The sequence below is a fragment of the Solanum lycopersicum genome, chromosome 5 (assembly GCF_036512215.1).
Source record: "Solanum lycopersicum chromosome 5, SLM_r2.1".
Classification (NCBI taxonomy): domain Eukaryota; kingdom Viridiplantae; phylum Streptophyta; class Magnoliopsida; order Solanales; family Solanaceae; genus Solanum; species Solanum lycopersicum.
The window spans coordinates 23,086,639-23,105,662 of NC_090804.1; the positions used below are offsets into that span (position 1 = coordinate 23,086,639).

General features: G+C 39.8%; 2 protein-coding genes across 2 annotated transcripts; both read left to right on the forward strand.

The window, feature by feature from the left end:
* Positions 1 to 751: 751 nt before the first annotated feature.
* LOC138348701 (uncharacterized) lies at positions 752 to 1,489 on the forward strand. Its single transcript, XM_069298274.1, has 2 exons — positions 752 to 1,058; positions 1,230 to 1,489. The coding sequence occupies exons 1-2, from the start codon at positions 752 to 754 to the stop codon at positions 1,487 to 1,489; spliced, it is 567 nt and encodes a 188-aa protein (XP_069154375.1).
* Positions 1,490 to 5,245: 3,756 nt separating this feature from the next.
* On the forward strand, positions 5,246 to 6,198 carry LOC138348702 (uncharacterized). Its single transcript, XM_069298275.1, has 3 exons — positions 5,246 to 5,382; positions 5,455 to 5,784; positions 5,868 to 6,198. Exons 1-3 carry the CDS (start codon positions 5,246 to 5,248, stop codon positions 6,196 to 6,198), a joined length of 798 nt encoding a protein of 265 aa, XP_069154376.1.
* Positions 6,199 to 19,024: the final 12,826 nt, after the last annotated feature.

Consider the following 19,024-nt stretch of genomic DNA (forward strand, 5'->3'; position numbering starts at 1 on the left):
AGGGTGAACAACTTTGTGGCATAATAGGGGAGTCAGTAAGAAGTTCTTGGGATAGGTTCACCTCATTCTTGAGAAGTGTCCTTAACAACAACATTGATGATGAGTCACTGAAAGAGTACTTCTATCGGGGGCAAGATAATAATAATAAAGCAACGCTTGATAAAACTGCGAGTGGTTCGTATGGGGAGTGTAATTATGCTGAGAGCACTAAGGACTTAGAAAAATCTCCAAAGATAATCAATCTTGGAGCACTAGGAAGTGGGATACTGGGAGAAACACTTTTCCAGGTCAAGCTTAACATAACCTAGTTGAAGATGAGATTCTTGAAGAGATGGCTCAAATGATTACTGAGTTTTAGTTAGTGTTAAAACATTTCACCGGGGGTGCATAAGAGGTAAATGCGGTGAAATATTTGGCTACACCACCACCACCAGTTGATGAGTACTACTATGAAGAAGATTATTATAATGTGAATGAGAAAACACGGGGTTTCCGGCGGAACGCCCAAGGCACCAATTATGAAAATTGGCGCCAATGTCAAGGAAATTAAGGTCGAAACTATGGGAATTACAACTGAGAGGGTCACTACGTTCGAGATTTATATTACAACCGCAACAATAACTTCAACCGGGGTAACTATGGTAACAGAAACAATCGGAGTGGGCCATATGTTCCACCTCAACATTGTGAAATTGCTTTAAGTGATGGTGGAGGTAGTATGGTGCGAGTCGAGGATATGTTGAAGAAAATAATGAGGAGGTTTGATGCTAGTGATGAGCACGCCAAATACATGAGAGGTGATTTAGCAATTATTGAGAAAAAGGGTTATGCACATACAATCTCAATCAATCATCTTGAGTTGCAAACGGCCCAATTGTCTTTTAATGTGAAGCCACGCCAACCGGGTACTCTTCCAAGCAATATTGTCCAGAATCTAAAAAATGATGGACATTGTATGGCAGTCACTACTCGAGAGGGTAAGCAGACCATGGATCCACCTATTCCTTTCGGCGTGGAAGATAGGAAGAGAGGATATGATGAGGTAGAGAAAGTTAGTGGTGAGTTGGTAGATAAATAAAGGAATGAAGCAGAGACACCCAAAAAAGTAACCTCAATTCCTAAACCACCGCCCTCATTTCCGCAAATATTGGTGTAAAAGAGTGAAGATGGTAAATACTGGAATTTTATTACTATGTTGAAACAACTTTCCATCAATGTCCCTTTGATAGAAGTTTTTGAACAAATGCCCGGTTACGCCAAGTTCATGAAAGATATGGTCACTAAGAAGATATCGGTTAGTTTTGAGGATGATGGTCAGATGCAACATTGTAGTGCTATAGCTAAAAGGTCTCTTGTGCAAAAGAAACAAGATCCAGGTTCTTTCACTATTCCATGTACAATCGGGTTGTTACAATTTGCTGAAGCATTATGTGATCTTGGGGCAAGCATATATCTCATGGCTTTCTCTATTTACAAGAAGTTATGTTAGGTGACACAAATCCCACTGCGATACGGCTTTTGATGCCCTCTCAACTGTGATGAGGCCTATTTGGATACTCCATGATGTGCTGGTAAAAGTGGACACATTTAATTTTTCGGGAAATTTTGTGATTCTTGATTGTGAGATGGACTTTGAGGTGCCTAATATTCTTGGGAGACTTTTCCTTGCTACTGGTCGTGCCTTATTTCATATGGAGAAAGGGAAAATGAAGTTTTGGTTGAACAATGAACAAATTACTTTCAATATTTGTAGGTCCATGAGGAAGAATGGTGAGTTCCAAACGGTATTTGCAATATCCTACAGTGTTGATAGTTCATCTGAGGTACAAATAGAAGATCGTCTTGGTGTTGACGCACTTGTGGTAGTGATCATGAATTTGGTGAGTGATTGTATTGAAGAGTATGGTTCATTGGTTGCATCACTTGATCGAGGTGAGGTGAGGTTCAAACAAAAAAAAAATGAATTTAGATATGAAGAATCGCGATTCTCCACCCGCAAAACCATCTATTGATGAGGCTCCAAAATTCGAGCTTAAGGTTCTACCTCCTCATCAGAGGTATGTATTCTTAGGGAAAGGTGACACTTTTTCGGTAATTGTTGCATCATATCTTAATATGCTACAAGAAGAATATTTGGTTGAAGTGATAAAGAGGTTCAAGAGAGCTAGTGGTTGGACTATTGCGGATATTATTCGGATCCCTCCCGATATTTGTTAACATAAAATCCAAATCCACATATGCAAGAGGTAATGAAGATGGAAATTACTAAATGGTTTGATACCGGAGTCATATCCGATCGCTAATAGTAGTTATGTATGCCCTGTTCAGTGTGTGCCCAAGAAAAGGGGGAACGACTGTGGTCCCTAATGATAAAAATGAGCTTGATCCAATGCGGTCGATGACCGGATGGAGAGTGTGTACGGATTATTGTAAACTAAATGCATGGACTTAGAAGGACCATATTCCTAAGACTTTCATGGATCAGATGTTAGATAGGCTTGTAGGAAAGGGGTGGTATTGTTTTCTTGATGGATATTCGAGTTACAACCAAATCTCTATTGCACCATAAGATCAAGAGAAAACCACTTTTACTTGTCCTTATGGATCTTTCGCATTCAAGAGGATGCCCTTCGTGTTGTGTAATGCACCGACTACTTTTCAGAGATATATGATGTCCATATTGTCCAATATGGTGGAGTACACCATTGAGGTTTTTATGGATTTTTTTTTGGTGGTGCTGACTTGTTTTATCATTGTTTGAATCACTTGTCCGAAGTTCTCAAAAGATGTGAAGATTGCCACATTGTGTTAAATTGGAAAAAAATGTCACTTTATGGTGAAAGAGTGTATTGTATAGGGCCATCACATCTCAGATAAGGGTATACCGGTTGATCGAGCAAAAGTCGGGGTGATAGAGAGAGTTCCTCCACCCATCTCTGTAAAAGGTGTGAGGAGTTTTCTTGGGCATGCGGGTTTCTACTGGAGGTTCATCACGATTTTTTCAAAAATTGCACATCCTCTGTGCAAGTTACTTGAGAAAGAGTGTAAATTTTATTTTGATGAATCCTGTCCTAAGGCATTTGGTGAGTTGAAGAAGAAATTGGTGTCCGTGCCCATTATTATTTCCCCGAATTGGAGTAATCCATTTTAGGTGATGTGTGATACTAGTAGGGTTGCGCTTGGTTTAGTTTTGGATCAATAAATGGATAAAATCCTTCACCCCATTTATTATGCCAGTAAAACAATTAATGAAGCACAAAACAGCTACACCGTGACTAAAAAAGAGCTCTTTGAGGTGGTCTTTTCTTTTGAGAAATTTCACTCCTATTCTCTTAGCACAAGAGTTATAGTGCGTACTAATTATTCTGCCTTGAGATATTTGATGTCAAAGAAGAATGAAAAACGAAGGGGTATTCCTTGGGTATTATTGTTGCAAGAATTTAACTTTGAAGTGAAAGATAGAAAAGGTATGGAAAATCAAGTTGTCAATCACTTGTCCCGACTAGAGGATGGATCTCTGCAAGAACTAGGTGAAAAGACTGAAATTGATGATACTTTCCCTGATGAGCATGTATTGGCCACTTCTCAAGACTTGAATCCATGATTCACTGATTTTGCGAATTACTGGGCTAGTGATATCGTCCCACCGGACTTGTCTTTTCATCAAAGAAAAAAGTTCATGCATGATGTGAAAAAGTTCTTTTATGAGTAACCATATTTATAAAGAGATGAAGGTGTTTCTAGATGGCAAGAACTCCCTTTAAATTGTATTCTTGTAATTGAGTTGTTTGACATATGGGGTATTGACTTTATGGGCCCCTTTGTGAGTTCTCATGGGATAAAGTATATTCTTGTGGCGGTTGATTATGTTTCAAAATGGGTTGAAGCCATAGCACTTGCAAATAATGAAAGGAAGAGTGTCACCGCGTTCTTGAAAAAGAACATATTTCTAGATTTGGTACCTCAATAGCCATTATTAGTGATGGGGGATCCCACCTTTGCAACAAGTTGATCAAAGTATTGTCGGAGAAATATGGGGTTTTCCACAATGTGTTCACGCCATACAATCCTAGGACTATTGGGCAAGTTAGGTGTCAAACAGAGAAATTAAGTAGATTCCGGCAGAAAGGGCTAATGCAAAAAGAAGGGATTGGTCAAGGAGGCTTGATGAGGCTATTTGGGCCTACTGGACAGCATAAAAGACTCCCATAGGTATGTCCCCAAACAAACTTGTATATGGAAAAGCTTGTCACTTGCTGGTTGAGTTAGAGCATAAAGCCAAATGGGCAATGAAAAAACTGAAAATGGATTGGAATGAGGTTGTGGAACAAAGATTAAATGGGTTGAATGAGGTTGATGAATTTCACTTAAAAGCATATGAAAGTTCAGCCCTTTACAATGAAAATAAGAAGAGTACAATGACCAAAAGATTGAGAAGCACGATTTTGTGGTTGGGGATTTGGTGCTTTTTGTTCATCTCTAGGTTGCACTTATTTTTTCAGAAAACTCAAATCCAAATGGACTCGTCCATTCTTTATCACCCAAGTTTTCCCTCATGTAATGGTTGAGTTTGAGAATAAGGAGGATGTAAGTCTCAAGGTGAATGGGCAACGAATCAAAATCTACCTTGGGCATGATGAAAAGCGAATGAAGTGATCGAGGCATACCGTCTTGATGAAGTCTGAGTAATCAAGAGTCATGTGTCGTGCTACGAGTTTAAATCAAATGCTGATTTGGAGGAAACCAAATATGTATCCTCTGGCTGACAATAGTTATGTTTTTTCATGATTTTATAGGCGTAGTTGCATTACTACTGTTTTTCTCACTTAATGTCACATATTAATTTTCTTTTATTTTTTAGAAGTGTTGGCTAGAGAGTAAGCTAGGATCCATGTCTAAAAGGTGTCCAGAAAATACAAAAGCATTATCTTATTGGGTATTCAATGTGCAGGGACCAAATCCCCATTAATCTGCAAAAAGTTAGTCTGGTGCAATGATCCCCGAACCAATCGACAGACCGTCATCCTTTTGGTTGTTTCGAGTAATTTTTCTCTTATTTGCATGGCACGAGGGTTATAGTGCATACTTATCATTTTAGTTTTAGATATTTGATAGTAAAGAAGGATGCGAAGCCGACGTTCATTCGTTGGGTATTACTGTTACAAGAATTTGACTTTGAGATGAAAGATAGATATGGGATCGAAAATATGATGATGATCACTTTTCCCGAATAGAAGATGAAGAAATGAGGGAGTTTGGTGAAAAGGCTAAAATTGATGATATTTTCCCTGATGAGTATGTATTGGCTGCCTGCCAAGACTTGAACCCATGGTTCACAGATTTCGCGAATTATCTGGCTAGTGATATCGTCCCACCAGACATGTCCTTTTATCAAAGGAAAAATTTCATGCATGATGTGAAAAAGTTCTTTTGGGATGATCCATAATGATATAGGAGCTGTGATGATGGGCTTATTCGGAGCTATGTGTTGGAAGTTAAGATGTTGAGTCTTTTGAAGGCATGTCATTCTTCCCCTGTAGGTGGGACTCATAGTGGTATCTGGACTGCTCATAAGATGTTTCAATGTGGCTACTATTGGCAAACCATCCACCAAGATGCTCATGAGTTTGCCAAGGCATGTGATAGATCCCAAAGAGATGGTGGCATTTCAATAAAGCTAGAGATCCCTTTAAATCCCATTCTTGTGAGTGAATTGTTTGATTTGTGGGGCATTGACTATAAAGTCCCTTTTGTGAGTTCTCATGGGATGAAGAGTGTCACCAGGTTCTTGAAAAAGAACATATTATCAATGATGGGGGATCCCACTTTTGCAATAAGCTGTTTAAGGAATTATTGGAAAAATATAGGGATCGCAATAATGTCGCCTGTCCTTACCATCCTCAAACTAATGGGCAAGTTGAGGTGTCAAACAGGAAGATTAAGCATATTTTGGCTAAAACGGTGAATGCTAGTAGAACGGATTGGTCAAGGAGGCTTGATGATTCTCTTTGGGCCTACCAAAAAGCATACAAGAATCCCATTGGTATGTTCTCATACAAACTTGTATATGAGAAGAATTGTAACTTACTAGTTGAATTAGAGCACAAGGCCATGTGGGCAATGAAGAAGTTGAAAACGGATTTGAATGAGGATGCGGAACAGACCTCAAACGGGTTGAATGAGCTTGAAGGCATATGAAAGTTCAGCCCTCTACAAAGAAAATGTGAAGAAGTACCATGACCAAAAGATTGAGAAGCGCAAGTTTTTGGTTGGGGATTTGCTGCTTTTGTTCAATTCTAGGTTGCACTTGTTTTCGGGCAAACTCAAGTCAAAAAGGACTGGTCCATATTTTATCACCAAACTATTCTCTCATGGTCCGGTTGAGTTGGAGAACAAAGAGGGTGTAAGGTTCAATTTGAATGGGCAGCGAATCAAAATCTATCAAGATCATGTTGAAACGACGAATGAAATGATCGAGGCATACCATCTTGATGAACTCTGAGTAATCAAGAGTCATATGTCGTGCTGCGACGTTGAATCAAGCATTGTTTGGGAGGCAACCAAATAAGTATCCTCTGGCCAACAGTAATTTTGTTTTTTTATGATTTTGTAGACTTAGTTGCATTATTATTGTTTTTCTCACTTAATGTCATGCATTAAATTTCATTTATTTTTTAGAAGTGTTGGCTAGAGAGTATGATAGATTCCGTGTCTAAAAGGAGTCCTGAAAATACAAACGGATTAGCTTATTGGGTGCTCATTGTGCAGGGACTAAATCCCTATAAATCTGCAAAAAATTATTCTTGTGCAATGAACGACGGATCGTCATCCTGTCGACGCTTTCGAATAATTTTTCTCTTATTTGCTTGGCACGAGGGTTATAGTGGATACTGATCATTTTACTTTGATATATTTGATGGTACAGAAGGATGAAAAATCGAGGTTGATTCATTGGTTATTACTATGTCATGAATTTGACTTTGAGATAAAAGATATATAAGGGACCGAAAATAAAGTTGTTGATCACTTATCTTGATTAGAAGATAAAAAAATGAGGGAGTTCGGTGAAAAGGCTAAAATTGATTATACTTTCCCTGATGAGAATGTACAGGCTCCCTCCCAAGACTTGATTCCATGGTTCACAGATTTTGCGAATTATCTGGCTGGTGATATCGTCCCTATTTGATCACCCAACTATTCCCTCATGCTCCGGTTGAGTTTGAGAACAAAAAGGGTGTAAGGTTCAAGCTGAATGGGCAGCGAATCAAAATCTATCTAGAGCATGCTGAAACGATGAATGAAGTGATCGACGCATACCATCTTGACGATGTATGAGTAATTAAGAGTCCTCCGTCGTGCCGCGACGTTAAATCAAGCGCTTATTAGGAGGCAACCCAATATGTTTACTGTAGCCAACTATAGTTTTTCTTGATTTTCTAGGCATAGTTGCATTATTTTTGCTTTTATTACTTATGTCACATATGAATGTTCTTTTATTTTTCTTTAAAAGTGTTGGATAGAGCGTAGATTAGGGTCCGTGTCCAAAAAAAGTGTCTAGAAAACACAAATAGATTAGCTTTATGGGTGTAAAATATGCAGGGACCAAATCACAAAAAAATCTACAGAAAAATTGGTCTACTGCATCCATCGATGGACCCTTCGTCGGACTGTCATACCTTCGATGGACCGTCGGTAGGATCTGTTTTGCGCAGGTATGTCATTTAAATTTTTCTAAGTTAGGGCACTGTCAACGGAGGGGTCGACGAACCATCGATCGACTTACGATCCGTCGATGGGGAATCGTCGATCCCTCATCCACCAACCCGATCCAACTCGAGCCTTCCGGCTACACAGTAAAAGTTTTTAAACTTTTCACTTACCCACCCTTTCACATACCTCCCATAACCTTATAGCTCCCTATTTCCTCTCATTTCCCCCACTTCTTCACCCATTAACTCCCATTTCATCATCAAATTCCCACTTTTCCCCAACTTTCACAAACTCCATTCTCTCCCCAAATCTTCCATCGTTTTCAGTTGCCTTGCCTGTTTCATCTAGGTATGTTCTTCTGATCTACTAGATTAATTATCATTAATTGTTAGGTTAACTTGATGTCTTACCATATGGGTTTTGAATTTGGTACCCCTTTGCATGCTAAAAACTTACACCTGAAGTCCTAAGTCCGTTTCAACACTTAAATTGAACGAGATGGTGGTGTCTTTTTAAAAATAGGTTGTGTTTCTGACCTAGGTTTTTGATAGGTTCTAGAATCGAATGTTCGAGCAATGATAATTCATTCCCTAGAAATGATATAATGCTGGGTTAAACTTTAGGGAAACTTATGGTTTCTAAGGATACTCTGAATTAGTACGTTGGGGGAAATAAAATTGCTGCAAAATTCTGTCCATGCAGGACAAAACGAGACCCCATCGACGGACCACCGGTCCCTCGACAAACCGTTGTTGGGGTCTGCAACCCCAACATCCCTTGCTTTGCCTAAGTTTCCATCAATGGAACCCACTAATAGACCTTCATCCCTTCAATGGTCCGTCCTGCACAACCGTTGACGCTGTCAGAACCTTTGTTTGTGGTTTTCTAAAAAAATATTTGAAGTGCCCGTTAATGGACGGTTGCCCCTTCGATGGTTCATCCTGTACAACCATCGAAACAATCAGAACCTTTGTTTTTGATGTTTTCAAAAATTCTCCTATGTGCCCCTCGACGGACCCCCATGACGGATTGTCGTCTTTTTAACGGACCGGTTTATGGGTCCATCAGGTAGTGCTGCACTTCTGCACTGCCATTCCATTCTATGTTTTACTCATGTTTGATGATTTTTAATTTGTTATAGGATTCCACTGGTACTAAAAACTTCTCTTTACAAGTACATATGACATCCAAGCAAGACCGTGTCTACTAGAGAGGGCGTTCTAAGTTTGTGGCCCCATTGAACAAGATGGTCATAGGATCAGAAGATGAGCGTTACCCGGAGTTCGTGCCACCTAGTACCCTCACTCCTACCCGTGTTGCTGCACCACCAGAGTCACGCCCACGATGGCGGTGCTCGACGGAATTGCTGCCTCCCATTCTGAAGAGGAGCGCATACTGATCGACACACCTTCTAGGTCGATTGCACATTCTGAGGGAGCGTCTGGCTCCAAGGAGGCTTCCAATCCTGCTTCTCCTAATGACAATGATCCAGCTACTTCAGTCGTCCCCGCTCCAGTTTTTGATACTCCCAAATGGTGGTTTGTCGAGGGTCAATATCAGGTATATGTTAGTGCCAAGGTGGCCAAAAACAAGTGGGTCATGATTCGGACCGTGACACTCAAGCGTTGGGTTCTCACGTGGAGTCTTCCCTATATCCCGACCATCAATGCCATACCCCTAGACATCAGTTGGAGTTGACGGCTCGGAATGTGGGCCACTTTAGCAAAGAAATGGTGCGAGAGTTCTACGCCTCCTATGTGGAGTTTCTTCGGTCTCAGTTTGAATGGTGGACCACCCCAGCCAAACATGCACATCAGGAGTACTTCCTAGTCCGCGACAAGTGGATTGACATTTCTTTACCGGCCATTCACAAGTTTCTATAAGGAATGGACGTTGATGCCACCAAGACCCCCTCACCGGTGAGTTTTACTATCGGTGGAATTTGATAAAGGACGACTGGTTCCAGCGTGAGCTGGATGTGAGAGAGAACACCAAGCGTTGGACAGCACAAAACCCCTCCGTAGATCGTAAGGCTGCTTATTGGGTGTTGTAGACTAAGGGGATCATCAAGAAGGCCAATATCACCTTCACAGCTAAATTCATATGGCTACTGGTCCGACACTTCCTTTCCCCCACTGTTCTGATAACATTATCACGTAGAATCATGCAATGCTGATGGCTGCCATAGTTGCGGGGTTCGAGGTGGACTTCGCATGGATGTTGCAAGCGGTGATGCATGTGTGGGCCTTTAAGACCACATCTACTTACCCCTTCGTGTGCATGGTCATTGAGTTGTACAGGTCTGTAGGAGTGACCATGTAGAACATTGATGTGATCAAGACCCCGCCCAATTTAGTGCATATTGGTGTCATTAAGGATTAGGCCAATGAGTTGTCTCCCCATAAAAGGGCCTTTCCAGAGGTGCAGACACTCGGTGAGAACCTTTCCGCCATGGTGTAGCAAGCCCAAGAGGCTTATCGGTCTACATCCGAGCCTACCGACACCACCCCAGTTGAGTCTATTTGGGGTGCTAGCACCGCTCTGAGCTCCTCTTGCTCGACTCTATCTGCTACATTGGTCCAGCTTGCTAGGGTTAAGTAAATCATAATATTTGAAACATTTTTTAATTATAAAATAATTTTTTTTGTTTGAGGGAGATTTGGGGGGGGGGCTTGATTGTAGGAAAAACTATATTTGAAATTTTAAAAAAATAAGAAACTTTAAAATTTTAGTTTTTTGTTTGAATATGGAGGGTTGGGTACGAGGTATGGATAGAGAAGGAATAAAATTAAAGGATAAAGTAGAGGTTTGAAAAATGTTTTTCTTAACTTTCAAAAGGAAGTCATTTTCCTTAAATTTGAAGAAAATGAGTTGATTTGGAAAATAATTTTAACATTTAAACAAATAAAACGTAAAAAAAATTGATAAACATTTTCAAGAAAATGTTACCTTCCACAACAAACACACCCTAAAGCGAATAAAGTAATAACAACAACAATAACACTTTTTAATGGGGACCATTATGATTGTCAGAAGATGTTGATTATCCGGGCTCACGCAAGTTGTATCCTTCTAATAGCTTTGGTTTTGCTATACATCTCAAAACCATCTGGTTTCTCATCTTTATTCTTCTTATTCTTTCCATTTCCTGATCTCATGCTTAAAGTCCATTCTAGCTAATCAGCTAGTATTCGTGATTGTTCTTTTTCATAATCTTAAGCAACATGTTCATCCCATAACTTTTTCCTCTCATTGTTACCATCCCTTTCATTAATAAGCACCTAGTTTTGAGTAACTTTAGCCATAAATGATTTCTCTTGTGCAATTAAAATCTGGAAGAACGAAAAATTTATGTATTTAATTGATTGAGATGATTAACATTTTCGGCGTTTGAAGATTCTTCCATCATCACATCACCTGTTGTCATAGAAGAAACCTGTTGTCAAATGATTAATTATATTATATAATGCAATTACATGTTTATTAGATATGTCAAATCGTTTAAAATAAGAATAACACCATATATATAGGAGAAATACTAATTATATAAGTACTCGTCATATCCTGGGAGCACCCCCTAGATTATACAGGCGTCATCGTCCTCATGGAAGACTAAGACTAGTCTCTTAGCTTATATAATTACATTCATAGGTAAAAAATGCGAAAAAAACTAAAACTTTTCTATATTTATCTTGAGGTTTATATAGACCCTTCACATACACATAATATGGTCATATAGAGTATACATAGACCCTTCGTATAAGAAAATTACATAGTCTTCTACTTTTATTGCACATAGATATATACAATACTTAACATATTCTTAAAAAAATGTCTTATCTCATAACATATCTAAAATAAGAGTATATTAATTTGGCATATCCCATACGTCAATGTAATAAAGCCACATATAGGCTATACAATCTTAATTACTCAAATAAAATGTAAAGAACTAGATTTCTTGTAACTAGAACAACATCAAAATCTAGATAGTGGAATTACCCTCAGAAAGTGAGGACCTACTCAACTTTCATGTGTGAGAATTCCAAGTCTTCCTTCAATGTCGTCTCAAGAGCCCTTTAACGAACGAAACCTATATTGTTGGGAAAAACAGACAAAGTTGGGTTAGTACACCACTTCTACTAAGTATAAGACCATACACACACATCATAAAATCATGCAAAAAAGGGGACATTTCATTAAGGTATGCAATTTACTTTTAAAAGCCATGTGCCCATTCAAGAAGCCTATACCAATCAATAAAACATATTCATTAAGTAAAGATCATGTACGTTACAAGACCAACAATGCTAAGTCTATTGAAGCCAACATGCATACTACATAATTGAGCACATAACCAAGACAACTCCATAATCAAGTTATAATAGCAACAAGCATGGACAAGAGTTCATTACAACACAACTAAAGAAAGACAATTACCCATGAACCCTTATTAAGTCAACTAGTGCAATGACTAAGCAAAGTATCCCATAACCTTATTCAATCAAGTAAACTCAACAAGAATCATAAGCAATGTCCAACTTCACATAGCATATCATGCAGAATAATTATCATCATACTTTAGCAATGGAGAAAAAATACATGTTCATAAGTGAAACCAATCGTCATATAGTACCATCAATATGCAAGATCTTCATATACATATCATGTACAATTATAAGCATATACATATATATGAACACCCTTCTAAGACTTCCCTGAAAGCTAACTTGTGCAATATTTAGGTAGAGTCTCAAGCCTTTACCTCGACTAAGATAAACCCCTTAGGTTATCCTATTTAGAGTTGATTTCTTTAATTTATTTTACCTTTTGGGAACATCTTTCCTGAACCAACATAGACCACTCAAAGACCTTTGCTAACCCTCAAGAAAATCCCTGTCCTGGCTATTTATATAAGTGGAAGACAAACATCAACTGTTGCACGAGTAAAACATAATAAAAGGGAAAAATACGTCATGTCGTAACATTAGACAAAATGACACTTAAGTCTGAATAACTTAAAGCAACTACAAACTGAAATAATATAGTCTACATAGCCTCTAACTATCTAGAGAGAGATGTTGGGACAGACCCCACAACATCCTAAAAGCTAAGCTAATATAGAAATAAAAAGGATGTCCTCGAGAATGGAAAGAGGCTCACCACAAACTCTGAAGCTTAATCTGGATAAACGAAGCGCTCAGTGTTGATCCTTGGTACCTGCGTCTGCATCATGAAACGATGCAGGCGAACTAGCATAAGTACATTGAATTTATGAGAATGCGAGTTGGAGAGATAAACAACGACTTAAGCTGGAGGGGATTAAATTGAATTACCTTAGCTCATCTCAACTCTAGAATATACTAAGCTCAAATGATATGCATATAAAGTAGTTTGAATCATATGCAAGATGTGTGTGTGTGTGTGTATACTTATATATATAAAGCTCATAAAATATTGAAAACAACTTAGTTCGTTATAGGAAATGCAATAACAAACTCAACTTTACCTATATAAGATAGTAATACCACCTCAGTGGGAGTTTCTCTAACTAAAAACCACCACTATGAGCCTATGTGATCATACAACGTCTTACCTCAAGTTGCAAGATGAACATTCTATACCTTGGCATCAGTATAGGACCTTACTCAACTTAGTGCATTCACTAGCTCTTCTTATGCGATCATCTAAAAAGTATGGCACGTAAATTGCCATGTTGGCTAGTTGGCCTACACGGATACTTGAGTTAATATGAACTCTCGTCCCCACATTGGTGCTCAATACTACTCCCAAAAATGTACTTTATCTCATACTTTTAATAAAACTTCCTTCCTTTGGGTTTAGATAATTTACTGAACCCATTAGCTCTTAAAGCATCCTTTTGGAATCAATGTTCCCCTTTTAGTTCAAAACTCTTTTGGAACTTCTAGTTCCCTCCTTTACTCAAATGTGAAATATTTTTAGAACTCTAGGAAATACATAGTTCCGTATATCTTTTTCAGAATTGAACTGAACTCTTCCTCTTTACTTAACTTGAAACTTTAACTCTTAGGGCATACTTAGTTCCTTTATTGCATTTGAGGTATGAACTCAACTCTTTACTTGACTTAACTTGAAACTTTAACTCTTAGGGGGTACTTAGTTCATTTCAGAAATGAACTCAACTCTTTACTTGACTTAACTTGAAACTTTAACTCTTAGGGAATAATTAGTTCTTTTATAGATTTTAAGAAATGCATTCAACTCTTTAATTGACTTGAACTTTAAGTTTTAAAATAAAGTGAAAATATTTGTTAAAGACTTTAGAAAACTTTACCTTGTCTTTATTCTTAACTTTTAGCCTTGGCTCTTAACCTCTTTGACTTTGACCTAACTTTCCTTGAATTTAATTATGGATTCAAGGATCATTATCTCATGTTTATGAATGATTTCATTATTTTTAGATGTACCTTAGAGTGTTTGAAAAAACTAGGAATGAGGGGTACATCACATTGGAACTAGTACGAAGAGATAAGGAAAGTTCAGGGTCTCCAGGGGGTCTTGGCGCTCTGAGAGGCGCAGAGCACATAGCCAGGTCAAAAGAGGCTGTCCTCCTTCGACGGAACACCGGTCCCTCGACAAACCGTTGTTGGGGTCTGCAATCCCCACATCCCTTGCTTCGTCTAAGTTTCCATCAATGGAACCCACTAATAGACCTTCATCCCTTCAATGGTCCGTCCTGCATAACCGTTGACGCTGTCAGAACCTTTGTTTGTGATTTTCTAAAAAAAATTTCTAAGTGACCGTTGATGGACGGTTGCCCCTTCGATGGTTCGTCCTGCACAACCATCGACATAATCAGAACATTTCTTTCTGAAGTTTTCAAAAATTCTCCTATGTGTCCCTCGATGGACCCCCATGGCGGATTGTCGTCATTTCAATGGACCGGCGATGGGTCCATCAGGCAGTGCTGCACTTATGCACTTCCATTCCATTTTAAAATTTACTCGTGTTTGATGATTTTTAATGTGTTATAGGATTCCACTTGTACTAAAAACTTCTCTTTACAAGTAAATATGACATCCAAGCAAGACCGTGTCTACTTGAGAGGGCGTTCTAAGTTTGTGGCCTCATTGAACGATATGGTCATAGGATCAGAAGATGAGCGTGACCCGGAGTTCGTGCCACCTAGTACCCTCACTCCTACCCGTGTTGCTGCATCACCAGAGTCACGCCCACGAAGGCGGCGCTCGACGGAATCGCTGCCTCCCATTCTGAAGAGGAGCGCATACTGATCGACACACCGTCTACGTCGAGTGCGCATTTTGAGGGAGCGTCTGGCTCTAGGGAGGCTTCCAATTCTGAGGAAGCGTCCGTATCAGTGGATGCTTCTGGGTCTGAGAAGGCTTCTGCTTCTCCTAATGCCAATGATCCAGCTACTTCAGTCCAGTCTACCTCGTCTGATGATGGTAATAGTGTTGATTCTACTCAAGAACCGTAGACTGTCGTCCCCGCTCCAGTTTTTGATCAGCCCAAATGATGGTTTGTTAAGGGTCAGTATCAGGTATACGTTGGTGCCAAGGTGGCCAACAACAAGTGGGTCATGATTCGGACCGTGACACTCAAGCGCTGGGTTCTCACGTGGAGTCTTCCCTATATGCCGACCATCAATGCTATACTCACTAGACATCGGTTGGAGTTGATGGCTCAGAATGTGGGCCACTTTAGCAAAGAAATGGTGCGAGAGTTCTACGCCTCCGATGTGGTGTTTCTTCGGTCTCAGTTGGAATGGCGGACCACCCCAGCCAAACATGCACATCAGAAGTACTTCCTAGTCCGCGACAAGTGGATTGACATTTCTTTACCAGCTATTCGCAAGATTCTATAATGAATGGACGTTGATGCCACCAAGACCCCCCTTACCGGTGAGTTTTACTATCGGTGGAATTTGATAAAGGATGGCTGGTTCCAGCGTGAGCTGGATGTGAGAGAGACCACCAAGCATTTGATAGCACAAAACCTCTCCGTAGATCGTAAGGCTGCTGGTTGGGTGTTGTAGACAAAGGGGATCATCAAGAAGACCAATCTCACCTTCACTGCCAAATTTAAATGGCTACTGGTCCGATACTGCCTTTCCCCCACTGTTCTGATAACATTGTCACATGGAATCATGCAGTGCTGATGGCTGCCATAGTTGCGGGGTTCGAGGTGGACTTCGCATGGATGTTGCAAGCGGTGATGCATGTGAGGGCCTTTAAGACCACTTCTACTTACCCCTTCGTGTGCATGGTCATTAAGTTGTACAGGTCTGTAAGAGTGACCGTGTAGAACATTGATATGATCAAGACCACGCCCAATATAGTGCATATTGGTGTCATTAAGGATTAGGCAAATGAGTTGTCTCCCCATAGAGGACCTTTCCAGAGGTGCAGACACTCGGTGAGAACCTTTCCACCATGGTGTAGCAAGCCCAAGTGGCTTATCAGGCTAGATCCGATCCTACCGGCACCACCTCGGTTGAGTCTATTTGGGGTGCTAGCACCGCTCTGAGCTCCTCTCGCTCGACTCTATCTGCTACATTGGTCCCGCTTGCTAGGGTCCAGAAATTAGAGGCCTAAATGGCCACACTTCTGCATCACATCCAGCCTTGGATGCGGATGTCCATTGCTCAGGCAGAGGAGCGGATAGAGAGAAACAAAGACCAGCATACGAAGCGGCAGATCATGGAGGTCCACTAGAGCTTGGATGCATTTGAGTTGCGGGTTCTCGCCCGTCCAGCCCTTACATTGGTTTTTGATGACTCTTCAGGATGCTGTGGAGAGTCTGAGAGAAGACTTGGATACCATACTGGAGGTTCAGGTGCCTGAGTTTGAGGCCCCTTCAGCAGAGCCTCCTGAGGATACGGTGTTGGCTGCCCTTTTTTCAACCACTGCCACACCACCACCTCACCCACGAGATCGTGCCAAGAGGCACCAATTTAGAGATGAGGATGAGTCTCGAGCATGGAAGAAAAATAGCAATGAGTTGAAGGTCGCGAGGAGAGCCTCACTGATAAATGAGGAGGCCCTGCTAGTTGAGGGTTCTAGAAGTGGCTGTTGGGGCGTCTAGCTCTAGAAATTTTGAGGCTGAGAGGAGCACTACTAATGGTGCTGTTATTGCTGAGGACACCACTGATGGTGTACCAACTACAGAGGAGCCGATTCTTGGAAACGGGGCCCACCATCATGGTGATCGTCGGTGCTTTGTGCCTTAAGTTTGCTTCACCTACGACCCCATTTTATATACTTTTATGCATTGGGGCAATCACATGTCTTTTTGTTGGGGACGGGTTAAGTGGAAAGTGAGTGCTTGGGTGAATTTTAAGTATCCCAATTAACGGTCCTGTCTTGAGGTTTTCTTGCCCGTGTTCTTTTTCCCCAAGAGACTGGTTATTTTATTATTGAACCGACATTCTTGGTATCTTTTGTATGTAGTATAGAATTGGAATATATAGCATGATGGCTAAACAAAATGATATCTTTATTCGAAGAAAATGCTGCATGACTAGGCATAGTAACTGATGAAGTGCTGCTCTAAGCAAGACATAGAGATACATCACCGCATGACCCTAAATTTAAAACTCGAACTATGTGTCTAATAATCTAGTAGAGTAATGAGATGTCAAGTGAGTGTGTGGAAAATTGAAATAGTCCACCATTGGTACTAAGCTAGAACTTGCCTAGTTAGTCCTGCTAAAAGTATGTTGTGATAGACAATTTGGAAAAGATCATAAACCTTTGTTCAGGATAGCCAATCTTTATCCTAGATAATAGAAAACCGAATGAAATTAATCCATTCTTGATCCAAATGATTTGAGCTTAAAATAGACCTTTATTTTTTATCCCAACTGATCTTTTCTAGGAACAATGTGTTGACCTTGGGCCTTCCTTGTACATGTGCACCTCAGCTTATGCCAAAAGCATAAGTAGAGGGTGTCTAATGCAGAAAATTACCTTGTCGTGGCCCTGACCCAACTTTGGGTAGTGTGTACCTCGACTCATGGGAAAACCATGAGTTGAGGGTGACTAGTTGACGAATGTTCAAGAAAGTCAGGTTGAAAGAATAAAGAAAGATAAAGAACCAAAGAAAAGTGACTCAAGAAAAGTTGAAAGAAAAGTAAAAAATTTAAAAAAAATATTGACTTACACAAAAGGAGAAATAAAGTAGAAAAGTAAGGTGAAAGAATATAAAAAATTAAGAAATAGGACTTAATAAAATGATGAAAACGTAGGTTGCTTACCCGTTATTTGGCAATAAGTCACTCAAATACATCTAAATGTACCCTATTTTACCCTGATCCTATGTTACAATATAATAAAGTACTATTGTGATCCTAATAGTCTATTATTATGAACATAAAGAAGAAAAAATAAGGTGTGAAGTTGTTTTGAGAGAGAGTGTTGAATAAAATAATCCTTATACTCAAACTAAAATCATTGTGTGAAAAATGAGGATAATGTTTTGAACTGAGGACGCAAGTTTCAATATCGGAAAATTAGTACCTTGGTGCGGGATCAAAGAGGATAAGTGTCGGTGTGTGGTGAATCTGTGTCATGGTCTGATCCACATGAGCCAGCCTAATAGTGATAGCATGAATAAACATAATGAAAGTAATCGGGATTGATAGCCAGATAATTGCGAAAACTAAAATAAGGATACTCTTGTACAAAGGTTTTGTTATGAGTCATTGTGTGTCGCTTGAGGACAAACAACGAATTTAAGATTAGGGTGTTGATGTACCGTGGTTTCATGGTATTTTCAATGCTTTTTCCTTAAGTTAAGTGTATGTCTAAGTCCTTTTTGTAATAGTTTTAATGTATTTTTTTTGTTTGCTGGAAAGATGTCGAGGATGAAAATACGAAAAAATTGTGCTAAATTTGCAGAAGTGATGACCTACGGAGACATTTTGACCCAGTTTGGGGCTAAGGAAGCTATCCACAGACAGTCATCTCCACGACGGACCGTCCTACACATCCGTCATTGCTAACAAAAAGTAGCTACAGTACATGTTTTGAAAAGATTCCAAGTGTGGAGAAATGAAATCCATAGACAGACCGTCGTTCAGTAAATGAACCGTCATCGTGGTCCGTCGATGGTAATAGTGTGTTGCAGAAGAATGAAGCCAAAAAGATTCTAAGTGTGGAACGACGGAAGGCCACGATGCTCTGTCGTGCCCTCGACTCCGTCTGTTTGGTCGTCGACTCAGACGGGTTTTTGGGAAGATTTTCCTTAAATTTATTTTCGTTCATTATTAGGACTTATATTTTATTAATACTTGTAAAAAACTCATTTTTAG

Coding starts and splice junctions, on each gene's coding strand:
- LOC138348701 (XM_069298274.1), top strand. CDS start 752: ATGAGGAGGTTTGATGCTAGTGATGAGCACGCCAAATACATGAGAGGT. Junction 1,059..1,229: donor TGAGGTAGAGAAAGTTAGTG/GTGAGTTGGTAG, acceptor TCCCTTTGATAG/AAGTTTTTGAACAAATGCCC.
- LOC138348702 (XM_069298275.1), top strand. CDS start 5,246: ATGAGGGAGTTTGGTGAAAAGGCTAAAATTGATGATATTTTCCCTGAT. Junction 5,383..5,454: donor GATATCGTCCCACCAGACAT/GTCCTTTTATCA, acceptor ATAATGATATAG/GAGCTGTGATGATGGGCTTA. Junction 5,785..5,867: donor GGGATGAAGAGTGTCACCAG/GTTCTTGAAAAA, acceptor GGAAAAATATAG/GGATCGCAATAATGTCGCCT.